The sequence below is a fragment of the Natrix helvetica genome (assembly GCF_964273705.1).
Source record: "Natrix helvetica genome assembly, chromosome: 1".
Taxonomy (NCBI): domain Eukaryota; kingdom Metazoa; phylum Chordata; class Lepidosauria; order Squamata; family Natricidae; genus Natrix; species Natrix helvetica.
The window spans coordinates 340,137,192-340,158,476 of record NC_138548.1 but is presented as its reverse complement, the minus strand read 5'-3'; the positions used below and the strand labels follow the sequence as shown (position 1 = coordinate 340,158,476).

At 43.1% G+C, this 21,285-nt stretch overlaps 1 protein-coding gene across 1 annotated transcript in view; it reads left to right on the top strand.

Moving 5' to 3' along the window:
* Positions 1-3,716: 3,716 nt before the first annotated feature.
* The window catches only part of SLC25A20 (solute carrier family 25 member 20), a 33,112-nt gene continuing 15,543 nt past the window's right edge, over positions 3,717-21,285 (top strand). Inside the window, exons 1-5 of the mRNA XM_081935855.1 lie at positions 3,717-3,949; positions 6,203-6,295; positions 9,525-9,652; positions 17,629-17,719; positions 20,636-20,753. Coding sequence (XP_081791981.1) covers positions 3,833-3,949; positions 6,203-6,295; positions 9,525-9,652; positions 17,629-17,719; positions 20,636-20,753 — 547 coding nt within the window. The 5' untranslated portion in view covers positions 3,717-3,832. The remainder of the gene's footprint in view (positions 3,950-6,202; positions 6,296-9,524; positions 9,653-17,628; positions 17,720-20,635; positions 20,754-21,285) is intronic.

Genomic DNA, 21,285 nt, shown 5'->3' with positions numbered 1-21,285 from the left:
GAAGCTGTTTCCAGTCAGTGTTGATCAAGAATGAGAGGTCTGATCTGTAGCCCATGCTTTGTAGGGACTACAGCAGTGGTAGGTTGCAGGCGGTACGGTGCCTGCTGGGAGCACCGGGTACCGTTCCAGTACAGTGCTCCGGAGAAACCACCCGCCTGCCTGTCCTCCTTACCTGTATTTGAGCTTTTTGGCGCTTCTGTGCATGGAGCATACGGCACCTGCACGATGCTGCACCGAGCAGCTGGAGCGTCACAGGAGGTAAGGACGCATGCGTGTGCTACGCACATTCATGTGGTGGATGCCGGGCCCCGTTGCACCATACCGGTTGCACCAGGATCCAGAACCCACCACTGGTCTACAGGAGTTGGTGCTTTCTCCACTCCTATTTAACATATGCCTAAAGTTGATGGATGATCTCATCCAGCCTCATGAAATTATCATTAGTATGCTGATGATATTCAGTGGTACATTTCTGCCTGAAATAGTGAAGTGAATATGGCTTCCCCATTGACTTTGCTTGTCAGAAAGTTGCAAAAGGTGAGCACATGACCCCTGGACCCAGAAACCATCATAAACATGAACCCGTTGCCAAGCATACGAATTTTGATCATATGACCATGGGGATCCTGCAACAGTTGTAAGTGGGCAAAATGGTCATAAATCACTTTTTTCAGTGCCATTGTAACTTTGAATGGTCATCAAATAAGCTGTTGTAACTCAAGGACTACCCTGTTTCCCTGAAATTAAGACCTCCCTGGATAATAAGCCCAATCGGGCTTTTGAGCGCATGCACTGAAATAAGACCTCCCCCCAAAATAAGCCCTCCCCAAAAATATTGCAACCTAGCAGCAACCATGAGGTGCCCACGCTCGACACCTCCTGCATCTCAAAAATAATAAGACCCCCCACAAATATAAGACCAGGTGCTTATTTTGAGGGTCAAAAGAAAGTAAGATTTTCTTATTTTCGGGGAAACGCAGTACCTGTAATTAAGGCACCAGGCTAGAAACCAGGAGACTGCGAGTTCTAGTCCCATTTTAGGCATGAAAACTGGCTGGGTGATCTTGGGCCACTAACTATATCTCAGTTAAATTAACACCACAGGGTTGTTGCTGTGAGGAAAATAGGAGGAATGGGTGTTATTTGTATATGCCATCATATCTATAGTTATCAGTGGTGGGTTGCAGGCAGTATGCCCCAGTACGTGCGTATTGGTGCCTGCCAGAAGCAGCAGCCACCGTACCGGAATGGTGCTTTGGAGGGCCCGCCCGCCCGTCCTCGTTCCTTACCTGTATTTGAAAGAAACAGGCCATCTGTGCATGCGCGCACAGCGTACGGCACCTGTGCGATGCTCCGCCGATTTGAAGTGATTTGTGTGATTGTGTTTGTTGTTCCCACAGGAGGTGGAGTACATGGGTTATTGTAATGTGAATGTTTTAATGTTGTAAGCTGCCTGAGTCACCATGTGTGTGAGTTGGGTAATCATATAAATTTGTTTAATAAATAAATAGTAATTGTAATATTCTGCAATACAAGCACAGCTGGCTTCCTTATGACAGAAATGAGAAAGCAAAAACCTTCCTGGAGAAGAGAAGTTGTGCAGTCAGCTGCAGTGGGGAAGAAGCTAGAGAATCTTGGAGGAAGAAAATAGGTTTCATTTTCTCCTGTTTACAATCTGCTAAATGAGGCATTTGAGCCCCTGAGGAAGAATGCTCTACTAATCTCTTTTGCCTCTTGCCAACAGCATTTATTGTTGTTCTTACTATCCAATTTTTGTCCCTTCTAAGTAAAGGAACTGTTAAAGGAGCAGAAGATTAGCTTACTTTCAAATTGCTAATAGACTAAAGAAGCTGACCAACTCAAGGATGTTAACCAACAATAATTCATTCATTTAGTTCAGAGTTCTTTGTTCTTCTTATGCTGATTGGAGCAGTTAGTGTAAACCTCCAGGAAACAAATCCTGGTTCAGGATTCTGGAAAGTGTACACCAACTGATCTGGAGTTGGCAAGGTTCTGCAAGGGGGCAAGGGAATTCCAAAAAATCAAGATGGTCACTGTAACTGGGTGGTCAAAGATCAAAAGTCTGGGCTTTCTTTTAATATTGTTGAAAGAAATGTCCTTCTGGGTTCGGTTCCAAGTGGGGAAAAAGACACTGAAGACATGGAGGCTGCTTGGAAAGATGGTTTTAATGGTGGACAGGACCACATGGCTTGAGTCCTGAACAGAAAAGGTGATCACATGCTTCAATGTTGGTGGAGAAGAAGAGAAGGGAGGACTGAGATGCTGAGTCCCTGGTTTTATGCCCTCTCTGGCCTTTGATCTTGAGCTTGTCTTCTAATTGGTTATCAGACTCCCATGGGCCCATGCAGGGGCAACTATCTAGGCTGCATTTTGAATCCAGGTTTGGTTGAGTTCTCAGATGCCATGTGGGGAGTTGGGTAAAGGGCCAATATTATCATGCCTTAATCCCATCCCCCTGGAGCTGACTGGCTTGGCCACCTTAATGGCCCATTGACAAAATGGGTGGAGGCAGGAAGCTACAGGGAGCTATTCTCTCTTTAAACATGTTTCTTCCTTTTCACATCCAGGGAAATGTAATATTCTGCCTTGTCCATATTTCCTAGGATATTTCATTTTTCTCGGAGAGGGCTGGGTGATAACTTTCCACAATGTGTTGCATAAATGGTGCAGATCAAACGGAGGCAGAGCTTCGCTTAGGTAGTTGCAGGCACTATCTTGACTTTGAATCTTCTCGTGGGCGCTGCAGTTCTCTTAAACTGAATGGCAATGTCCCTCCAGCCTTTCTAATGGAGAACCTTCCCAAGTCTATGGAAAACTGTTGGTAATTAAAAATTGGACATTTTGGATTAAAAGTATGAGTCAAGTGTGTAGCTTTCCAAAGATTGTTCTGCTGGTACAAAAAAGGGTAACTATGGAATATGGAAACATATACTCTGGTAATTATTTAAAGGTTTAGTATTATTAAGAATTCAGATACATATGTGAAGAGAGCCGTACACAGAGCTATTTCAAAAAAATATCACATGTAGAGCTATCGCCCAATATTTATTGACAGTAGAGACAAGTTTTAATTAAGGAAACAAAAACAAAATTTAGAGAAAACCTTCATGCAGAGGAGATAGCTCCTCTAATATTTCTGAGCAAAGTGGCCACAACATGGTGGGGGGCAGGCACATATCCACATATTTATCTGCAATGGTTTCTAAGGATCAATAATGGCAGAGAAAAAACACCATTGGTGTTTAATTGGCACACTAATGCCTTAAACCCGAAGGAGTGAATTAACATGTTTACTGAATGTTTTATTTCAACTTTAACTCATATTTTGAATGAAACCAATATTTATTTGTACTCATATCCTTTGTTCGTGTCCATGTTTATACTTATACCTGTTATCTTGTATATGTTTGACAAACTAACTAAATAAATAAAATAAAGCCGCTTATCAGCTTTATGCAATATAAGCCCCTATCTCATTGTGTGATTTTTGTATGCAAAGGGAGTAAGGCTGAGACAAAGATTTGGCACTAACTTCTGAAGAAAGATGCATATATTTAACAGGGAACATTAGAAACTGAAAAAACACCAGCGACTTCTTATGGAACAGCTTGCTAATATAATAACTCTCTCCAGGATAGGTAGAGATCACGGGTGGCGGAAGCAGGAACAATAGCAGCCTCTCTAGGCATCTCGGAGCGCCTACTTTTTTCCCCGCCTGGTTGGGGAAGGAAAAGCAGGGTAAAGGTTGCCTCGAGAGGCGAAGCTAAAAGCTGGGAGAGTTGCGTTGAGCGATCTCGCTTCCGAAGCAGCCATGGCGGAAGAATCTAAGTCCCGTCAGGCACCTATCAGCCCCGTAAAAAACTTCTTCGCGGGTGGCTTCGGAGGCGTCTGCTTGGTCTTCGTGGGACACCCACTGGATACTATCAAGGTGAGGGGGGGGGGGGAGGAAGGACTACAACCCCCGATAGACACTGCGCGAGTGGGGAAGAGAGGCAATATTTTAAAACAAAGGTCAACGAACTACCATTCCCAGAATGCACTTTGTCGAAGGAGTCTCAGAATTATTTTTCTTATGGAAAAAGAATTAGCACACTCTCCTCCTGAGCAGGGACAGACTTCACACCACTTTAAACATGTGAAAGAGCAGAGTTTTTTTTTAAGTGTTTATTTACATGCCAGATTTATAATCCATCCTTCTTACAAGATTTCAAGATATATGTATACAGTGGTATTTCATTCTCCCAGTTTTTTTTCTAAAGCAACAACTTGTGTGGTTGGTGGAAGGATGTAGGTTTGGGTGATGGCCCTAAGGCACTCTTAATTTCGGTAGCTAAGGATATTTTTTCCCCAATCTAAATTTAAGCTTTATTTAGTACACTGGCTTTGGACCCTTGGATCATTACTCTTCTTTGTAATCCTGTGTACATGTAACAAGCTAACGTATGGTACAGTGAGCTGTAGTTTGTTGAACGAATGTAATTGCTTGGATTGGACCAATACGATGAATCAGAACCGAACTACTCTGGTTGTGATCACAAACACACTGAGCTAAAGGTAAAGGTTCCCCTTGCACATATATGCTTAGTCGTTCCCGACTCTAGGGGCAGTGCTCATCTCCGTTTCAAAGCCAAAGAACCAGCGCTATCCAAAGATGTCTCCATGGTCCTGTGGCCAGCATGACTAAACGCCAAAGGTGCACGGAACGCTGTTACCTTCCCACCAAAGGTGGTCCCTATTTTTTCTACTTGCATTTTTACGTGCTTTTGAACTGCTAGGTTGGCAGAAGTTGGGACAAATGATGGGAGCTCACTCTGTTATGCGGCACTAGGGATTCGAACTGCTGAACTGCCAACCTTCTGATTGACAAGCTCACTTTGACACTGATACTGAGCTACAGAATAGCTATTTCAGTTTCATGATGGGCATGTCCATTCAATTGCTGGCATAATGCACACAACAGAGTCTTTAGGTTATGGGTATGAAACTCGCAGGCTGGATGCGTCATGCCCACCCCCCTCCCCCAGGTTTAGCAAAGGGGAAAAAGTTGTGATACGTCACGTGACAACAAGGTGACATCGCGAGTTTGACACCCCTGCTCTAGGTCAGAAACAATTACTGGGTACAATGGTTTACAGGGCATAATTGGAGATGTTGCAGTTCACTTTTAAAGCCTCAGACAGCTGTGGGTCCTGCTATCTAAGGGACCACCTTTATCCTTAGAGGCCTGCTGAACTGATAAGATCTCCAGGAGACGCCCTTTTGCCTTCTGGCATGTAAGACATTGTCTCCTGTTGATTATTAATTTTTTAATGTTGTAATCTTCTGAGAGAGAGCCAGTTTGTTGTGCTGGATTAAAGCATCAACTAGAAACCAGAAGACTTGTGAGTTCTATTCTCACCTTGGGCATGAAGCCAGCTGGGTGGCCTTGGGCCAGTCCTTCCCTCTCAGCCCTAGGAAGCAAGCAATGGCAAACCACTTCTAAAAACCTTGCCAAGAGAACTGCAGGGACTTGTTGAGGCAGGCTCTGAGAATTAAACAGGATTAAACCCGGGGAGGATCATCCTTGAGCATTTGCCAGAATAGAAAAGTGAGACATGAACTAAATAAAAAGGTAAAAGGTGATGTTGGTTTTAAAAAAAAAGCAGAAATAAAAGCAGAGAAATCTGACACAGAAATCTGGCCTAGTCTGCCTCCTGCACCATGGCAGTGGTGGTGGGTGGTAAGGGAGGGATCCAGAGGCTTCCCTTGAGCCTCTGGGAGGGCAAGACAGCCTCTCCAGGCTCTGGAGGCCAGAAATGGGCCCCTTTCCGGCCTTTCTGAACTTCCGGTAGGCCCATTTTTGCCCTCCCTGAGCCTCGACGCGCTCCCTGCACTTACCTGCATCCAAAATGGGCCGCATGGGACTCCGAGGAGGGGAGGGGTGGGCAGGGCCAGCCAGGGTGTTTGGGGGTTCTCCGAACTGCACAGAATCTTAGCTAGAGGTTCTCCCGAACCCCTGCGAACCCCCAGCAGCCCACTCCTGGACTGTTTGTCTCATTATAAGACTGTTTTCGGACTCCTTTGGAAAAGAAGAGGAATGGGGTGATTAAATCAGATGTGGATGGATATTTTCACCTCATAAATGGATTAAGTAACGCAAGCACATCTTTGGTCTTCCTTCCATGTTCCTTATATTTTGTAGGTCAGGCTACAGACTCAGCCGAAGCCTTTGTCGGGAGAGCCTCCTCTTTATGCTGGGACCTTGGACTGTTTCAGAAAGACTCTTGTGAAAGAGGTATTTTTGCCAGCTGACTTGCAGTGCCTGCCAGAGTCTTATGTATATTATAGGAATGGATATGTGTGGGAATGATACCTGAGACCAGTAGATATAAGCTCGGTCTTTTTCAATGAGAAAAACTAATGGTGAGACGGAAGGAGTCTGTCCAATTTTTAGGCATACGTTTTGAAAAGGTGAGAGTTTTTTGTTCTTAATCAATCATGGTTTATTCTTACATTCCCAAGCCAGAGTTTGCCTTGGGTTCATGCATCTTGATCTTTTAAACCACCACAATCATGACTGCCAATGGTTTACAAAAACATCTGTCGTATAATAAAATAGTAATAATAAAAACGGTAGTAAAAATTTAAAGATGGCTAGTCCTTGACTTACGACCATAATTGAGCCCAGAATTTCTGTTGCTAAGGGAAACATTTGAGTGAGCTTTGCCTCATTTTATGACTTTTTTTGCCACAGTTGATAAGTGAATCATTGCAGTTGTTACCGTAAGTTAGTAACACGGTTGTTAAATGAACCTGGTTTCCCCATTGCCATTGCTTGTCAGAAGGTTGCAAAATTGGATCAGACGACCTTGGGACACTGTAATGGTCTTAAATAGGAATCAGTTGTTAAGCGTCTGGATTTATATAACATGCCCATGAAATGCTACAAGTGTGAAAAACAAAAGTCACTTTTTTCAGTGCTGTTATAACTTTGAATGGTCACTAAATGGACAGTTGTAAAGTCGAGGACTACCTGTATTTCAATTGGAACATTCCTAACCTGCAATCTTCACTAGCTGAAGCAATCTTCCCAAAGAGTTCTGTTTCCCAGATCCTGAAAGAACTGGAGTGAACTGTAAGATAAAGGTAAAGGTTCCCCACGCACATATGTGCTAGTCCAGCGATGGCGAACCTTTTTTGGCTCGCGTGCCATAAGTGAGGGAGCGCAGGCGGGTTGTGTGCGGGCGTGCCGCACCCATAATGTGATGGGCGACCCCCCAGTGCATATGCGTGCACTACAGGTGCTCCCCCCCCATTTTTACATGCTTTTTTCGCCCTCCCCAGGCTCGAGGCTTTATAGGAGCCTGGGGAGGGCGAAAACAGCCTCCCCCGCCCCCCCGGACACCCTCTGGAGGCGTCAGGGAAGCCTCAGGACAGTCCCTGAAGCCTTCGGAGTGCTCAAAACGACCCTCCGAGCAAAACGAAGTCACTTCCGGTTTACTCGGAGGATCGTTTTCAGCGCTCCGAAGGCTTCAGGGATCGTCCAAAGGCTTCCCTGACGCCTTCGGAGTGCTCAAAACGATCCTCCGAGCAAACTGGAAGTGACTTCCTGTTTGCTCGGAGGATCGTTTTGAGCGCTCCGAAGGCTTCAGGGACCGTCTGGAGGCTTCCCTTACGCCTTTGGAGCGCTCAAAACGATCCTCCGAGCAAACAGGAAGTCACTTCCAATTTGCTCGGAGGGTCGTTTTGAGCGCTCCAAAGGGGTCAGGGAAGCTCATGAAGCCTCCGGAGGGCCTCGGGTGTGTGTGCCATAGGTTCGCCATCACTGTGCTAGTCGTTCCTGAATCTAGGGGGAGGTGCTTATCTCCATTTCAAAGCCGAAGAGCCAGCGCTGTCTGAAGATGTCTCCATGGTCATGTGGCCTGCATGACTAAACGCCGAAGGCGCGCGGAACGCTGTTACCTTCCCACCAAAGGTGGCCCCTATTTTTATACTTGCATTTTTACATGCTTTCGAACTGCTAGGTTGGCAGAATCTGGGACAAGTAACAGGAGCTCACTCTGTTACGCGGCACTAGGAATTCGAACCATTGAACTGCCGACCTTTCTGATTGACAAGCTCAGCGTCTTAGCCACCACGTCCCTGGACTGAGCTGTACTAATCAGCAATTACAGAGTCTGGAGGGCTGTGACAAAGAAGCGTCTCCTTCTCACCTTAGTCCTAATTGCGGGAGAAGAATAACAATTTTTAGTTTTATTTTATTTAGAAAATGTATATTGCCTCCAACTCGCACATGGTGACAAAGCGACTTACGGGGCATAAAAACACAATATAAAAAAAATAAAATAAAAAATAAAATAATAACCTCCCACCTCCTCACCCCGACAACAACATACATCCATAACAGCCGGGGGGGGGGGGGGTTGCTTCCAGCATTACTGCTGGTTTGGTGTGCGTGTCTACATAAAAAAAGATCTGTGCATGTGCAAAACATTTTAAAAAAAATTAAATTTGTGCAATTACAATTGTTCTGCTAATGCCAAAACCGAAAATCAAGATGGCGGCCTCGTAAGAGAACCGGTTTGGGGGCGTGGCAGGCCTGGGTCACTGCTGGTTCCTGTGACCCAGGCTGCCAAACCACTACTGGTTTGGCCGATCCAGTCCAAACCAGTAGGAATCCATCTCTGATACCAGCCATTTAATGGGCTCCATCCCACTTTGGGTTCCCCAGGTCCCCTGGCAGAATCATGTCTTCAGAGCCTTCTGAAAGAGTGTTAGAATAGGGCCCAGTCTGATTTCTGGAGGGGTGATATTCCAGAGAGAGGGAGCCACCACCCTGCTCCAGGCAGGCTCCGGTATGCACATATCGCCCCCCCCCCCGAGCTGCTTACCGTGTTTTAAAGCTTTTGGCGCTTTGCATGCATGCGCATGGCGCGTACAGCCCCTGCGCGACCCTCCGCCAAGCAGCTGGAGCGTCACGAAGGTTTGCGGAAGCTTCATTTGCAGTTACAATGCATGCACCGTACCGGTTGGAACGGGATCTGGAACCCACCACTGGTTTGGGTTGAAGAAGGCTTTCTTGCAGATACCTGGCATCCAAGCTATGTAAAGATTTGTAAGTTAAAAACAGAACTTTAAACTGCATCCATCTTGGCAACTAAGGCAAGTTCTGCAGCATAGGAGTAATACGGTTATGGCCTCCAATGCCAGTGGAGGCTGCTGCTGCATTTCATACCAGCTGCAGTTTCTAAATGCCTTTTGAGGCAAACCCACTTGTTGCCTTAGCTGAACTGGATCACCCATAGCAGCCTCCTCTGTAAAAAAATATCTATAGGATTGAAGAATTGAGATCCTCTTGAACTGGGCAGAAACTTCCAAGTAATCCTTGATGTTGTGTAGGTTGGTTGCTCGGCTGCTATTTACAGTCTATGATTCATGGAGTAATTCTGTTTTATTGTTTGCGCTTGAGATGAGCAGCCACCTACCTTTAATAAATAAATAATCCACCTACCTATTTCTTACAGGGTTTCCGTGGCTTGTATAAGGGGATGGCAGCCCCCATTGTTGGAGTAACTCCTATGTTTGCTGTCTGCTTCTTCGGGTTTGGCTTGGGCAAAAAGCTGCAGCAGAAGACCCCAGATGACATCTTGACGTGAGTAATGAAATTGTTCAGACTATTTCAGGGATGCTCTCTTGAGGTTTTCCAATCTGTTCTTATTTTTCAAACAATGCTGCATTCCGTCGTCGCAGCCAAAGTGAAGTTTTATTTTTTTATTTTTTGGTTATAAATAGAGGAGTGTTTTTTTTTAATTGCAAAAAATTTAATCTGGCAAATTTTAAAGTTCCTAAAAAAAAAAACCGTGGGACTGATCACACTAGCTATAAACAGACATTCTGTGCGCTGTTTTTGTGTAGTTCTCTTCTCAGGCAAAACAGATGTCCGTTTAGAAGGTTTTCTTTTTACTTCAGTATGGTGTGTGACATCCTAAAGGGCTTGTAACACTTTCTCTTAATTGCGATTCAGAACATGGATAGACTTCATGTAACAACGGTAATTGGAGTCGGAATTTCTGTCGCTAAGCAACATGGTCATAAATGCGACATCACATAACCGTGCTGATTAGCAATGGAAATTCTGGCACTTTCAGTTGCTGTCATTAAGCAGATCATGGTGGGTCATTAAGTAAGGCTATCATGTGGTTGCATTTATTCCTTCTGCCGGTTTCTTCATTAAATTTGCTTCCAGGAAGTACAAGGAATATTGCACATAGTGATCACATGACTGTGGGGAATGCTGTGACCCATTGGTCGAACAGGGACATACGGTCAGGGGAGGCAGGGGAGGCAGAGCCTCACCTCTCATCATGAAATAATAATATATAATAATAATATATATTTCCTCCCATCCCTTTTACACAGCTCCCGCTAAGCTCCGGTAAGGAGAAGAGCCTTTGGGGAGTGAAGAAGAAGAGGAGGGAGGAGGAGGAGGAGGAGGTGCGCGCGCGGGGCGGTGCCAGCTGGGAACCGGCGGAGGCAGGAGGGTTCTCGGAAGCGCCAATAACCTTCCTGCCTCCGCTGTACTTTGCGCGCTCCTCGCGACTGCAATAGATGTCCAGAAGTGGCAGGGGCTGTTGGGCTGGAAGCCCAAACCCCATTAGCCACAAAAGCCGCTTCTGGACGTCTATTGCAGTCACGAGGAGCGCGCGAAGTCCAGCAGAGGCAGGAAGGTTCTCGTCATTCCCCAGTCGCTTTCGTGGCTTCGTCATTCTGGAGCACCAACAACATTTCTGCCTCCGCAGCTCCTGGGCGCAGACGGAAGGAGGTAGCTAGAGTGGCGCCGAGGCAGTCCGGCGGGCGAGCGACCAAGGATCAGGCTGCCTGATCCTCCATCGCTTGCTCGCTCGCTCTTTCGCCCGCCCGGACCGCCCCGGCGTCGCTCTGGCTACATCCGTCCGGCCGCGCCCAGCAGCTGCGGTGACATCATCAAGACGAAGTGGCTTGGAGGCGAAGTGCTTTTCAGTGCTTTTCAGTGCTTTTCTGTGCGTCTGGCGTTTAGGTAGATAGCTGGATGTCCTAAACGCCAGACGCTCAGAAAAGCACTGAAAAGCAGCTGCTGTTGGGGACTGTGGAGCACGAGCCGGTGGAGCACACTCAGGAAGGCAGGGAATGGGATCACGTGTGCTGGAGACTGAGGCAGCCTCAGCCTCCAGCACACGTGGTCCCATTCCCCGCCTTCCTGATGACGTCACCAGCCTCACCAGCCATAAACCTCACCGCACATCACTGGTTCCGAATCAGCGTCGCCCACATAGATGCGTGCGGTGCACACGCGCAAGGCACGTGCATGCATTGTACCTGCCTGTGACGCCTCGGCAAGCGTCCGCGACGCTTCAGCTGCTCGGCGGAGCGTCGCACAGGCTCCGTACGCACCATGCATGTGCGTGGAAGCGCCAAAGGCTTAAAGGACAGGTAAGGAACTTGGGCGGGTGGCCCTCCGGAGCACCGTACCGGAACGGTGCCCAGTGCTCCGGGCAGGCTCCGGTACGCCCGTACCGGGGCGTACCACCTGCAACCCACCACTGCTGTGACCATTGTAATGTATTACAAGGTATAATGTATTACACCACTCATTCAGCACGGAACAGGCCAACTCCCTATGGGATAACTTGCAGCGAGACAATTCAACAAATACAAAAGTTAAATTAATTTCAATTGAACCATGACCAATAATAACAATAAATAAAGTCAATCCAGACATACAAGAGTTATTATAATTTTGATGAAAACGCTGTCACTAATAATAAAAGTAATTGAATCAAACTAACGCAGCATTGAATTGCCCCATGGCCAGTTGGCCGTGATGAGGTAGCCATAGAGAGTTGTGCTAGATCCCGTTCAGCACCATCCTTGGTTTGGGCAGTTGCTGAAGGAATGTTCATTAAGTGAGGACCACCTATATATAAATCTCATCTATATGCCAATGATAACTACTCTGCAAGGCCCACTTTTGTGGTGTACATCACTCATCCTCACAAACATTAGCCATCTGCCCAGCACATTTTCAATACTCTCTTAACAACATCCAGGTAATAAGGAATTACCAGATTTTACAAAAATCCATTCTGCTTTGTCTTATACTTCCTTGCATACTTACTTGAATATGAAGATTTTTTTAAAAGGTACTTCTGCACAAACGTGTAGTTTTTAGGCAATTAAAAAGGTATGATAATAGCAATAGCCTTAGACTTATATACTGCTTCATAGGTCTTTATAGCCCTCTCTAAGCAGTTTAGAGAATCAGCATATTGCCCCCAACAATCTGGGTCCTAAAATGAGTAGGACTTAATTCTGAATGAGTATGATTGTAGAAGCCACACTGTTCTCTGTGAGATGGCATTTTTGTGTAGCTGAAGTTTGATTAAGAAACTTTGTAAAAGTTTATAAAAACAAAGAGATACAACAATTTTGTTTGTCTTTATCTCCCATCTAGATGTAAGAACTCTAGTTCAGGAGTAGCAAGATTTTGTCCATAGGAATCAGGGTGTTCCCAGATACTTCCCTTGCTATCCACCAGGTTTCGCTACACTCACTTAATTTTTCCCCATAATTTATTTTCTTATTTTATTTTATTTAGTTTGTCAAACATGTAAAAGATAACAAGTATAAGTATAAACGTAAAAATGAATACAGTAAATGGGTACAAATAATGGGAACAGTAGGACAGGGACGGTAGGCACACTGGTGTGCTTATGCATGCCCCTTACAGTCCTCTTAGGAATGAGTTGAGGTCAACAGTAGACAATCTTAGGTTAAAATTATGGTGGTTTGGAAATGTAACAACAAAATCAGGTAGTGAAATCCAGGCATTGACCATTCTGTTACTGAAGTAGTATTTTCTGCAATTGAGTTTGGAGCAGTTTACCTTGAGTTTGTATCTACAGGTGAAACTCAAAAAATTAGAATATCGTGCAAAAGTTCATTTATTTCAGTAATGCAACTTAAAAGGTGAAACTAATATATGAGATAAGACTCATTACATGCAAAGCAAGATAGTTCAAGCCGTGATTTGTCATAATTGTGATGATTGTGGCTTACAGCTCATGAAAACCCCAAATCCACAATCTCAGAAAATTAGAATATTGTGAAAAGGTGCAGTATTCCAGGCTCAAAGTGTCCTACTCTAATCAGCTAATTAAGCCATAACACCTGCAAAGGGTTCCTGAATCTTTAAAGGGTCTCTCAGTCTGGTTCAGTAGGAATCACAATCATGGGAAAGACTGCTGACCTGACAGTTGTGCAGAAAACCATCATTGACACCCTCCATAAGGAGGGAAAGCCTCAAAAGGTAATTGCAAAAGAAGTTGGATTTTCCCAAAGTGCTGCATCAAAGCACATTAATAGAAAGTTATGTGGAAGGGAAAAGTGTGGAAGAAAAAGGTGCACAAGTAGCAGGGATGACCGCAGCCTGGAGAGGATTGTCAGGAAAAGGCCATTCAAAAGTGTTGGGGACTTTCACAAGGAGTGGACTGAGGCTGGAGTCAGTGCATCAGGAGCCACCACACACAGACGGATCCTGGACATGGGCTTCAAATGTCGTATTCCTCTTGTCAAGCTGCTCCTGAACAACAAACAATGTCAGAAGCGTTTTACCTGGGCTAAAGAAAAACAGACCTGGTCTGTTGCTCAGTGGTCCTAAGTCCTCTTTTCTGATGAGAGCAACTTTTGCATCTCATTTGGAAACCAAGGACCCAGAGTATGGAGGAAGAATGGAGAGGCACACACTGCAAGATGCTTGAAGTCCAGTGTGAAGTTTCCACAGTCTGTGTTGATTTGGGGAGCCATGTCATCTGCTGGTGTTGGTCCACTGTGCTTCATTAAGTCCACGGTCAACGCAGCCGTCTACCAGGAGATTTTGGAGCACTTAATGCTTCCTTCCGCAGATGAGCTTTATGGGGATGCTGACTTCATTTTCAAGCAGGACTTGGCACCTGCCCACTCTGCCAAAAGCACCAAAACCTGGTTCACTGCCAAAAGCAACAAACCTGGGATTTCTGTGCTTGATTTGCCAGCAAATTCGCCTGACCTGAACCCCATAGAGAATCTATGGGGCATTGCCAAGAGAAAGATGAGAGACATGAGACCGAACAATACAGAAGAGCTGAAGGCTGCTATTGAAGCATCCTGGTCTTCCACAACACCTCAACAGTGCCACAGGCTGATAGCTTCCATGCCACGCTGCAGTGAGGCAGTAATTGCTGCAAAAGGGGCCCAAACCAAGTACTGAGTACATATGCATGCTTATACTTTCCAGAGGTCTGATATTGTTCTATGTACAATCCTTGTTTTATTGATTTCATGTGATATTCTAATTTTCTGAGATTGTGGATTTGGGGTTTTCATGAGCTATAAGATATAATCATCACAATTATGACAAATCACGGCTTGAACTATCTTGCTTTGCACGTAATGAATCTATCTCATATATTAGTTTCACCTTTTAAGTTGCATTACTGAAATAAATGAACTTTTGTACGATATTCTAATTTTTTGAGTTTCACCTGTATTGTTTGCTCATGTATTATTGTGGTTGAAGCTGAAGTAGTCATTGACAGGTAGGATGTTGCATTGTATTGTATTGTATTGGGATGCTTTGACTTATTGCAAACATCAACTTCTACCATCTTATTTATTTGCAGCAATATCTTTCAATACTGTAAAATTCCTAAAGGTACCATAGGCAGCAGTCTGGAGGGCCAGCTCATCCTCCAATCAACACAATACCCCATATTTCTTAATAATTTACCAGGCACTTCATGGTAGTCATGTGGATGCACTCCCCATGTTATCTGCAAATTCCAAAGATGCCTTCACCTCAGTTAGATTGCCTACAGAAGCTTTAGAAAATAAAGCACATTCATATTTGTATTACCTTCTGGAACAATGTTTGCAGTATGCAGCATATGGTGTTTCAGTTTTCATGCTCATGTATTCATCAACGTATTCAAGAAACACGTAAAACCTTGAGATTACAAGATTATTACTTCGAAGCTTTCAGATTCTGTTACATGTGTTAGAGTCAGATTCACTGCCTAAATCCTACAGATTAGGATTTGCAACACTAAGGTTTTGTTCTTTCCATTTGTATTTGACATAAGGCAAGTCCTGATTGTGACCATATTCCTGTTGTTTAAAAATCAACTGAACCTTGTTGGAGATCTCTATAGGTTCTATCTGTCTTGCTACTGAATCCTGTTCTGTGTGGGGAACTCAAAGGAAAGCACAGTGGTTTGGTTCAGATTTAAAGGGAAAAAAAAGCAAAGTGACTTTTATCAAGCAGTTTTAAATAATTTTATAAATAGCTTCGTTTGACTCTACGGGGCACCCAATAGTCAGTCAGTACTTAACTACTCTGGCAGTAAATACATTCTTAATCCTAGCTGCCTGTCAGATAAGATTTTCACAGCTGCCCTTCCAACTTCACTCCTCAAATCCCTCCACTGCAGTTCTCACATCATTCAAGAATATAAATCATGGCAAGGGGCCTTATGTTGCCATGCTTAAGATCAATTCTCCATCCAATCGTCAATGTATTAAAGTTGATATACAGGTAGTTCCTGTACTTAGGGCCAGTTGCTTAGCAACTATTTGAAGTTACGACAGACCTCCCTTATAACTCAGATTCGAAGTTCTGATCCCCCCCCCCCCAATTGCAGTGACATGGCTGCACTTTTGGCGCTTTGCAACTGGCCCACATTTATGGCTGTCTGCAGCATCCTGGGGCCACATGACTGCATTTTACAATGGTTTTGCCGAAAACAAGCCTTTTCTTCTAGTTTTCAGCAGTACCTGACTCATAGCAAACCATTGGTTGGCTTAATGACATCAGCATTCACATAATGACTGCCCCAAAAAAGATAATAAAATCGGGTCAGTCACATAGATGACCCAATTTATGATTGTCACAAGTTATGATTACGATGGGCTTATGGCTGTAATTCGAGGACTATTTTTAATGCCAGATCTCATTTGCTTCTTTCTCTCCAACCACTTGATATATCTATATCTTTCTCCCTCTCTAGTCTACTATCGGTAAACTAGACAGATAAGATAGATAGATAGATAGATAGATAGATAGATAGATAGATAGATAGATAGATAGATAGATACATGATAGATAGATAGATAGATAGATAGATAGATAGATAGATAGATAGATAGATAGATAGATGATAGATAGATGATAGATAGATGATAGATGATAGATAAGTTAAAGGTAAAATTTCCCCTCGCACATATGTGCTAGTTGTTTCCGACTCTAGGGGGCAGTGCTCATCTCCATTTCAAAGTTAAAGAGCCAGGGCTGTCCGAAGATGTCTCCATGGTCATGTGGCTGGCATGACTAAACGCTGAACGCTGTTACCTTCCCACCAAAGGTGGTCCCTATTTTTCTACTTGCATTTTTATGTGCTTTCGAACTGCTAGGTTGGCAGAAACTGGGACAAGTAACGGGAGCTCACTCCATTATGCGGTGCTAGGGATTCGAACTGCTGAACTGCCAATGTTTCTGATCAAGTGTCTTAGCCACTGAGATAGATAGACAGGCAGGCAGCAATAGTAATAGCAACACTTAGACTTATATACTTCTTCATAGTGCTTTACAGCCCTCTCTAAGTGGTTTACAGAGTCAGTATATTCCCCCAATAATCTGAGTCCTCATTTTACCGACTTCAAAGGAATGGAAAGCTGAGTCAATCTTCAGGCAGTCGGAATCAAACTGCTGGCAATGGGCAGAGTCAACCCGCAATACTGCATTCTAATCACGGTGCCACCATAGCTTCTAGATAGGCAGGCAGTGTTAGGGTTTGATGCTGGATTATAATACCAAGCCACTAGTTCTAAAATGAACAATACTTGACAGTTCATAGATTACTTAAATGATAGTTTGTAAGTCATTGTGGCTTGAGTCACACAATATATGAATGCATATATATTCAGCAGTATGAATTAACGTGGTACATGAACCATTCTATTTTCTTCTTTTTCTTCAGTTTTATAAACTATAGTGCAGTGTTTAAACAATAACATCATTCTCTTTAATTAAAGATCCCTCACTAATGGATGAACCTTTCCAGTCTTTACTTTTATTTAGAAAATATAGTTTTTTAAAAAAATCATTATTTTTATACCAAACATTGAATTTATTTTGCAAATGATTCTGCCTTGATGGCTGCATTTGCCTGGATATGTCATATTGATACTTGAGGCAAAAATCTTGAGCCATAATATTTACTTGACCCATGTCTGTTTTGGCTGAATTTGACCAGCTGGAGGAAATTAGAGCTCTGAATACCTCTCCTTGGCTCTTCTAAGGCATCTGTTGGGATATATATGGGAAAAAAATAATGGCATAATTAAATGTTGTTGAGAACATTAGTTTTCATGGCACATATTTGGAACTTTCGACTCTAAGATTGGACTACCTTTATGTTCATTTATTACGTAATTGTTGGTTGGGTTTTTTATTTCTAGAAAAGGAACTCTTTGGAAGGATAAATTATTCGTAAACTGTGCCTGTAATGCATTTCTTATATTTAATCTATACCCCACATTGTATTGTCTGCTATATAGATATCCTCAGCTGTTTGCAGCAGGAATGTTATCAGGGGTGTTTACCACTGCAATTATGGCACCAGGAGAAAGGATCAAGTGCCTACTACAGGTAAGAGGTGACGTTTTCCATGCTCCATCCCACAACTGAGCAACATCATGCTATCCACATTATTTATCTTTCTTTAGGATGAGCATATTCATAATTGTAATCTTGTTGACAGCATGGCTATCTAAATTTTTGATATGTATATATGTGTTACATTTTTACTGATAACAAAATAAAGGGAGACTAGTATAGATCTATTTCAAGCTATTTAGCTCTCATCAGCTAGCCATACCCTTCTGGGATTCGAACTTGGGCTGTCTGCATATTAGGCAGTTGCATTAACCTCTAAGCCACAAATTCTCCTCACTTTATCAGCTGAACCAGGGGGGAGCTTAAGTGTTTTTTTCTTCTGTTGGAAGAAAATGTATGTATGTATGTATGTATGTATGTATGTATGTATGTATGTATGTATGTAGAGAGAGAGAGAGGAAGGGAGGGAGGGAGAGAGAGCGAGAGACAGGAAGGGAGAGGGAGGGAGAGAGAATATATGCAAACATTTAGATTAAAGAATTATGTGTATGGGAGGTAAAAATGCTCAAATTTCAGAACACATCTTATCTCCTGTAACTATCAATATTCCAATTTCCTTAGCATTGTTTCATTGTGATATTAGATTCCTCTGATGGCTAAAACTGGAGCACAGAAGTAATTAGAGAAGCAAGATAGGCAAAGTTGGAAATCTTGTTGTCTGGTTAGAGATTTAATTAATTCTGTATTGACTCCTAAACAACATTCTCCCATTAAGATTGAAAATCCTGGCATATATATGCACATTATATCAGTAGATGGGATCTCCTTTGAAACACCTTCAATTCTGTTGACTTCATGGACAAACCAATGCAGTTTTCCTGGCAAAATATAAATGTGATTGATCACTTTGTTTTTCAAGGGTCCAGTCTAACTTAAGTCCTGATCTTCCTGGGAAATGTCCCAGGCAAATACAAACCAGCCTGACCTTAGCTTGTCAGTTTAGACAACACCCAAGCATCCCGCTTCTTGGGGCACATACACAATAGCTGGATGATTATTGTGGCTGGGGTCATACTATGTCAAAAAATAGGTAGTCCTCAAGTTATGACTCCATGATGGTCATAAAGTGGCTCATCACCAGATGACCAGACCCAATTTTTTGTAACTGTCATTAAGCAAACATCTTGGTTGTAAAGAGACCATGCAGTCATAAAGCAAATACATTCATTTCATTTATTTATATCCCATCTATATTTTCACAAATAACTCAAGACAGTAAACATATCCAACACATTTTCCTCCTTCTATTTTCCCCACAACAACAACCCTGGGAAGTGAGTTGGGCTGAAAGAAAGCGACTGGCCCAAAGTCACCCACCTGGCTTTCATGGCTAAAGAGGGATGTGAACTCATAGTCTCTTGCTTTCTAAACTGGGGCCTTAACCACTAGACCAAACTGGTTCTCAGTTCACAGCAATTGCTAAGCGAACCCTTTGTTCGCTATGAAGTGTTTTTCCCCCCAGAAATCAGACACAAATGCTACTTTCTGAAAAAAAAAAGTCATAAATCACAGTCACATGACTGCAGGACACTGCAAACAGCCACAAGTGCAAACTAGTTGCTGAGTGCCCAAAATGTGTTCACGAGACCATTGAACAGCCCGGAAGTTGCAACTGGGTCATAAGTAGCTTTGGGGGGATGGGGGCAGAGGATTGTTGTAACTTTTATCAGTCACTAAGCAACTGGTCATAAGTTGAGGACTACTAGTAATTTTTTAATATTAGTTGATAACCTGGCGTTGCCCGAGTATTTATAGGGGGGAAATGTCTGGACCAAATGTAATTTCTAACGTTGAATTTTCCCCTTTACTAGAGGGAGCCCTCTTGTGGAGTACTGTGAAGCCGTTACCATGGCAACTCCACTGTGCTATACAGTGGAAGCCATTTTAAGGCACAACAGGCTGTATCTTAACAGACCCCCCCAAAAAAAAGATTTTAGAGGTGTCTCCACCCCCCACCCCCCAATATTTGTTTCCAGAGGGTAAATCATCTGTGTACCAAGTTTGGTTGGAATTGCTCCAAGTATTCCAGAGTTATGCTGGAACATACACACACACACACAGAGTCGTTTTTATATATATATAGATTCATTCATTCATTCATTTAATGTGTTGTGGGAATACAGCTAACTGCACTTTATTTATTAATTTAAGGTTATGGTTTAGCAAGATATATGAACCCTGTTAACGTATCAGTGAAACATGGCCAATTTTATATGTAGCTGTTATATTGTCTTTGTGTTTTTAAAACTATTTAAGACTGTTCCTTAGAGTCAAGGCAGGGCCAATTCAATAAACGAGAAGAGTCTCTTCTCTTGTTTCCTTCCTTAAAAACCTTTTCTGTGGGAATTTTAAAAAAAAGGAAACTTATCCAATATGAAGAAAAATAAATAGCTCGAATTACGATTGTTCTATTTCATTTAAAAGTTCTTTTCTAAAGTAGCCCAGCTTTCCGTTATCTTAAAGTTTTGTCTGTCACAACTCCTTGTTACTCCGCTCGTTATCCTTTTAACATCTCTTTATTTTCAGATATATTTTTTAATGTTTTAAGACAAAGTCCCAGTTACAATTATGAATAACTTTCTTCACAAAAGTTTGTACTGGGGCTTCTTGAATGGGTAGAGCTACTAGAAGCCTGCTCTGGGTGCTTAAACAGCTAGAAAAACTTTTTGGGAGAGATGGCAGCTACGGGGTTTGGTTTTTTATTTTCATTTTTTACCATTTTGGTGCATAATCAACAAACTCTGGATTGAATCTCATCTCATGGGGATTTCTTAGGAAAAGTTGAGATGCACAGACTCATTTCAACAGTAGCTTAGATTTAGGAAGATTGAATTATTTAAGGAATGGTAGGTTATAATTGATGTGGCCTTTTTTTTTTTAACCAATTAGATCCAAGCAGCCTCCGGTGAAAAAAAATATGCGGGCCCCTTGGACTGTGCCAAACAACTATATCGTGAAGCTGGCATTCGAGGCGTGTACAAAGGAACAGTGCTCACACTCATGAGAGGTAGTTGTGGAGAATTGTTCTTAAAATAATTGAACTATAAAAGCTCCCCCCTCATGTTTTTTTTAAAACCCTGTTTACGTAGCACACTTGACTAGATAATTATAGAGCGGCGGTTAGCCTATCATGCAAGTCTAATCCCTGCAGAGCTAGCTGGCTGAATTAAATCAGATTTTGAATCGAAGATCTAAATTCATTCACCCAGTGAACTCTGCAGGAATTTGATTTAGCCCCAAATACAGTGGTGGGATTCAAATTGTTTTTACTACCGGTTCTGTGGGTGTGGCTTTGTGGGCATGGCAAGGATACTGCAAAATTCCCATTCCCTCCCCACTCTCAAAATTTCCACTACCGGTTCTCCAGAACCTGTCAGAACTGGCTGAATTGAAATACACCCAATCCCATGTTTCTGTTTTTGATTTTTTTTAAAATTATAAACACTTATATACATTGACAAAAACATACACTACCCGTACAAATAACATCGGAACGACATGTTCCTTCTTACAGCAGATATCCATTGGTGCATCTATAC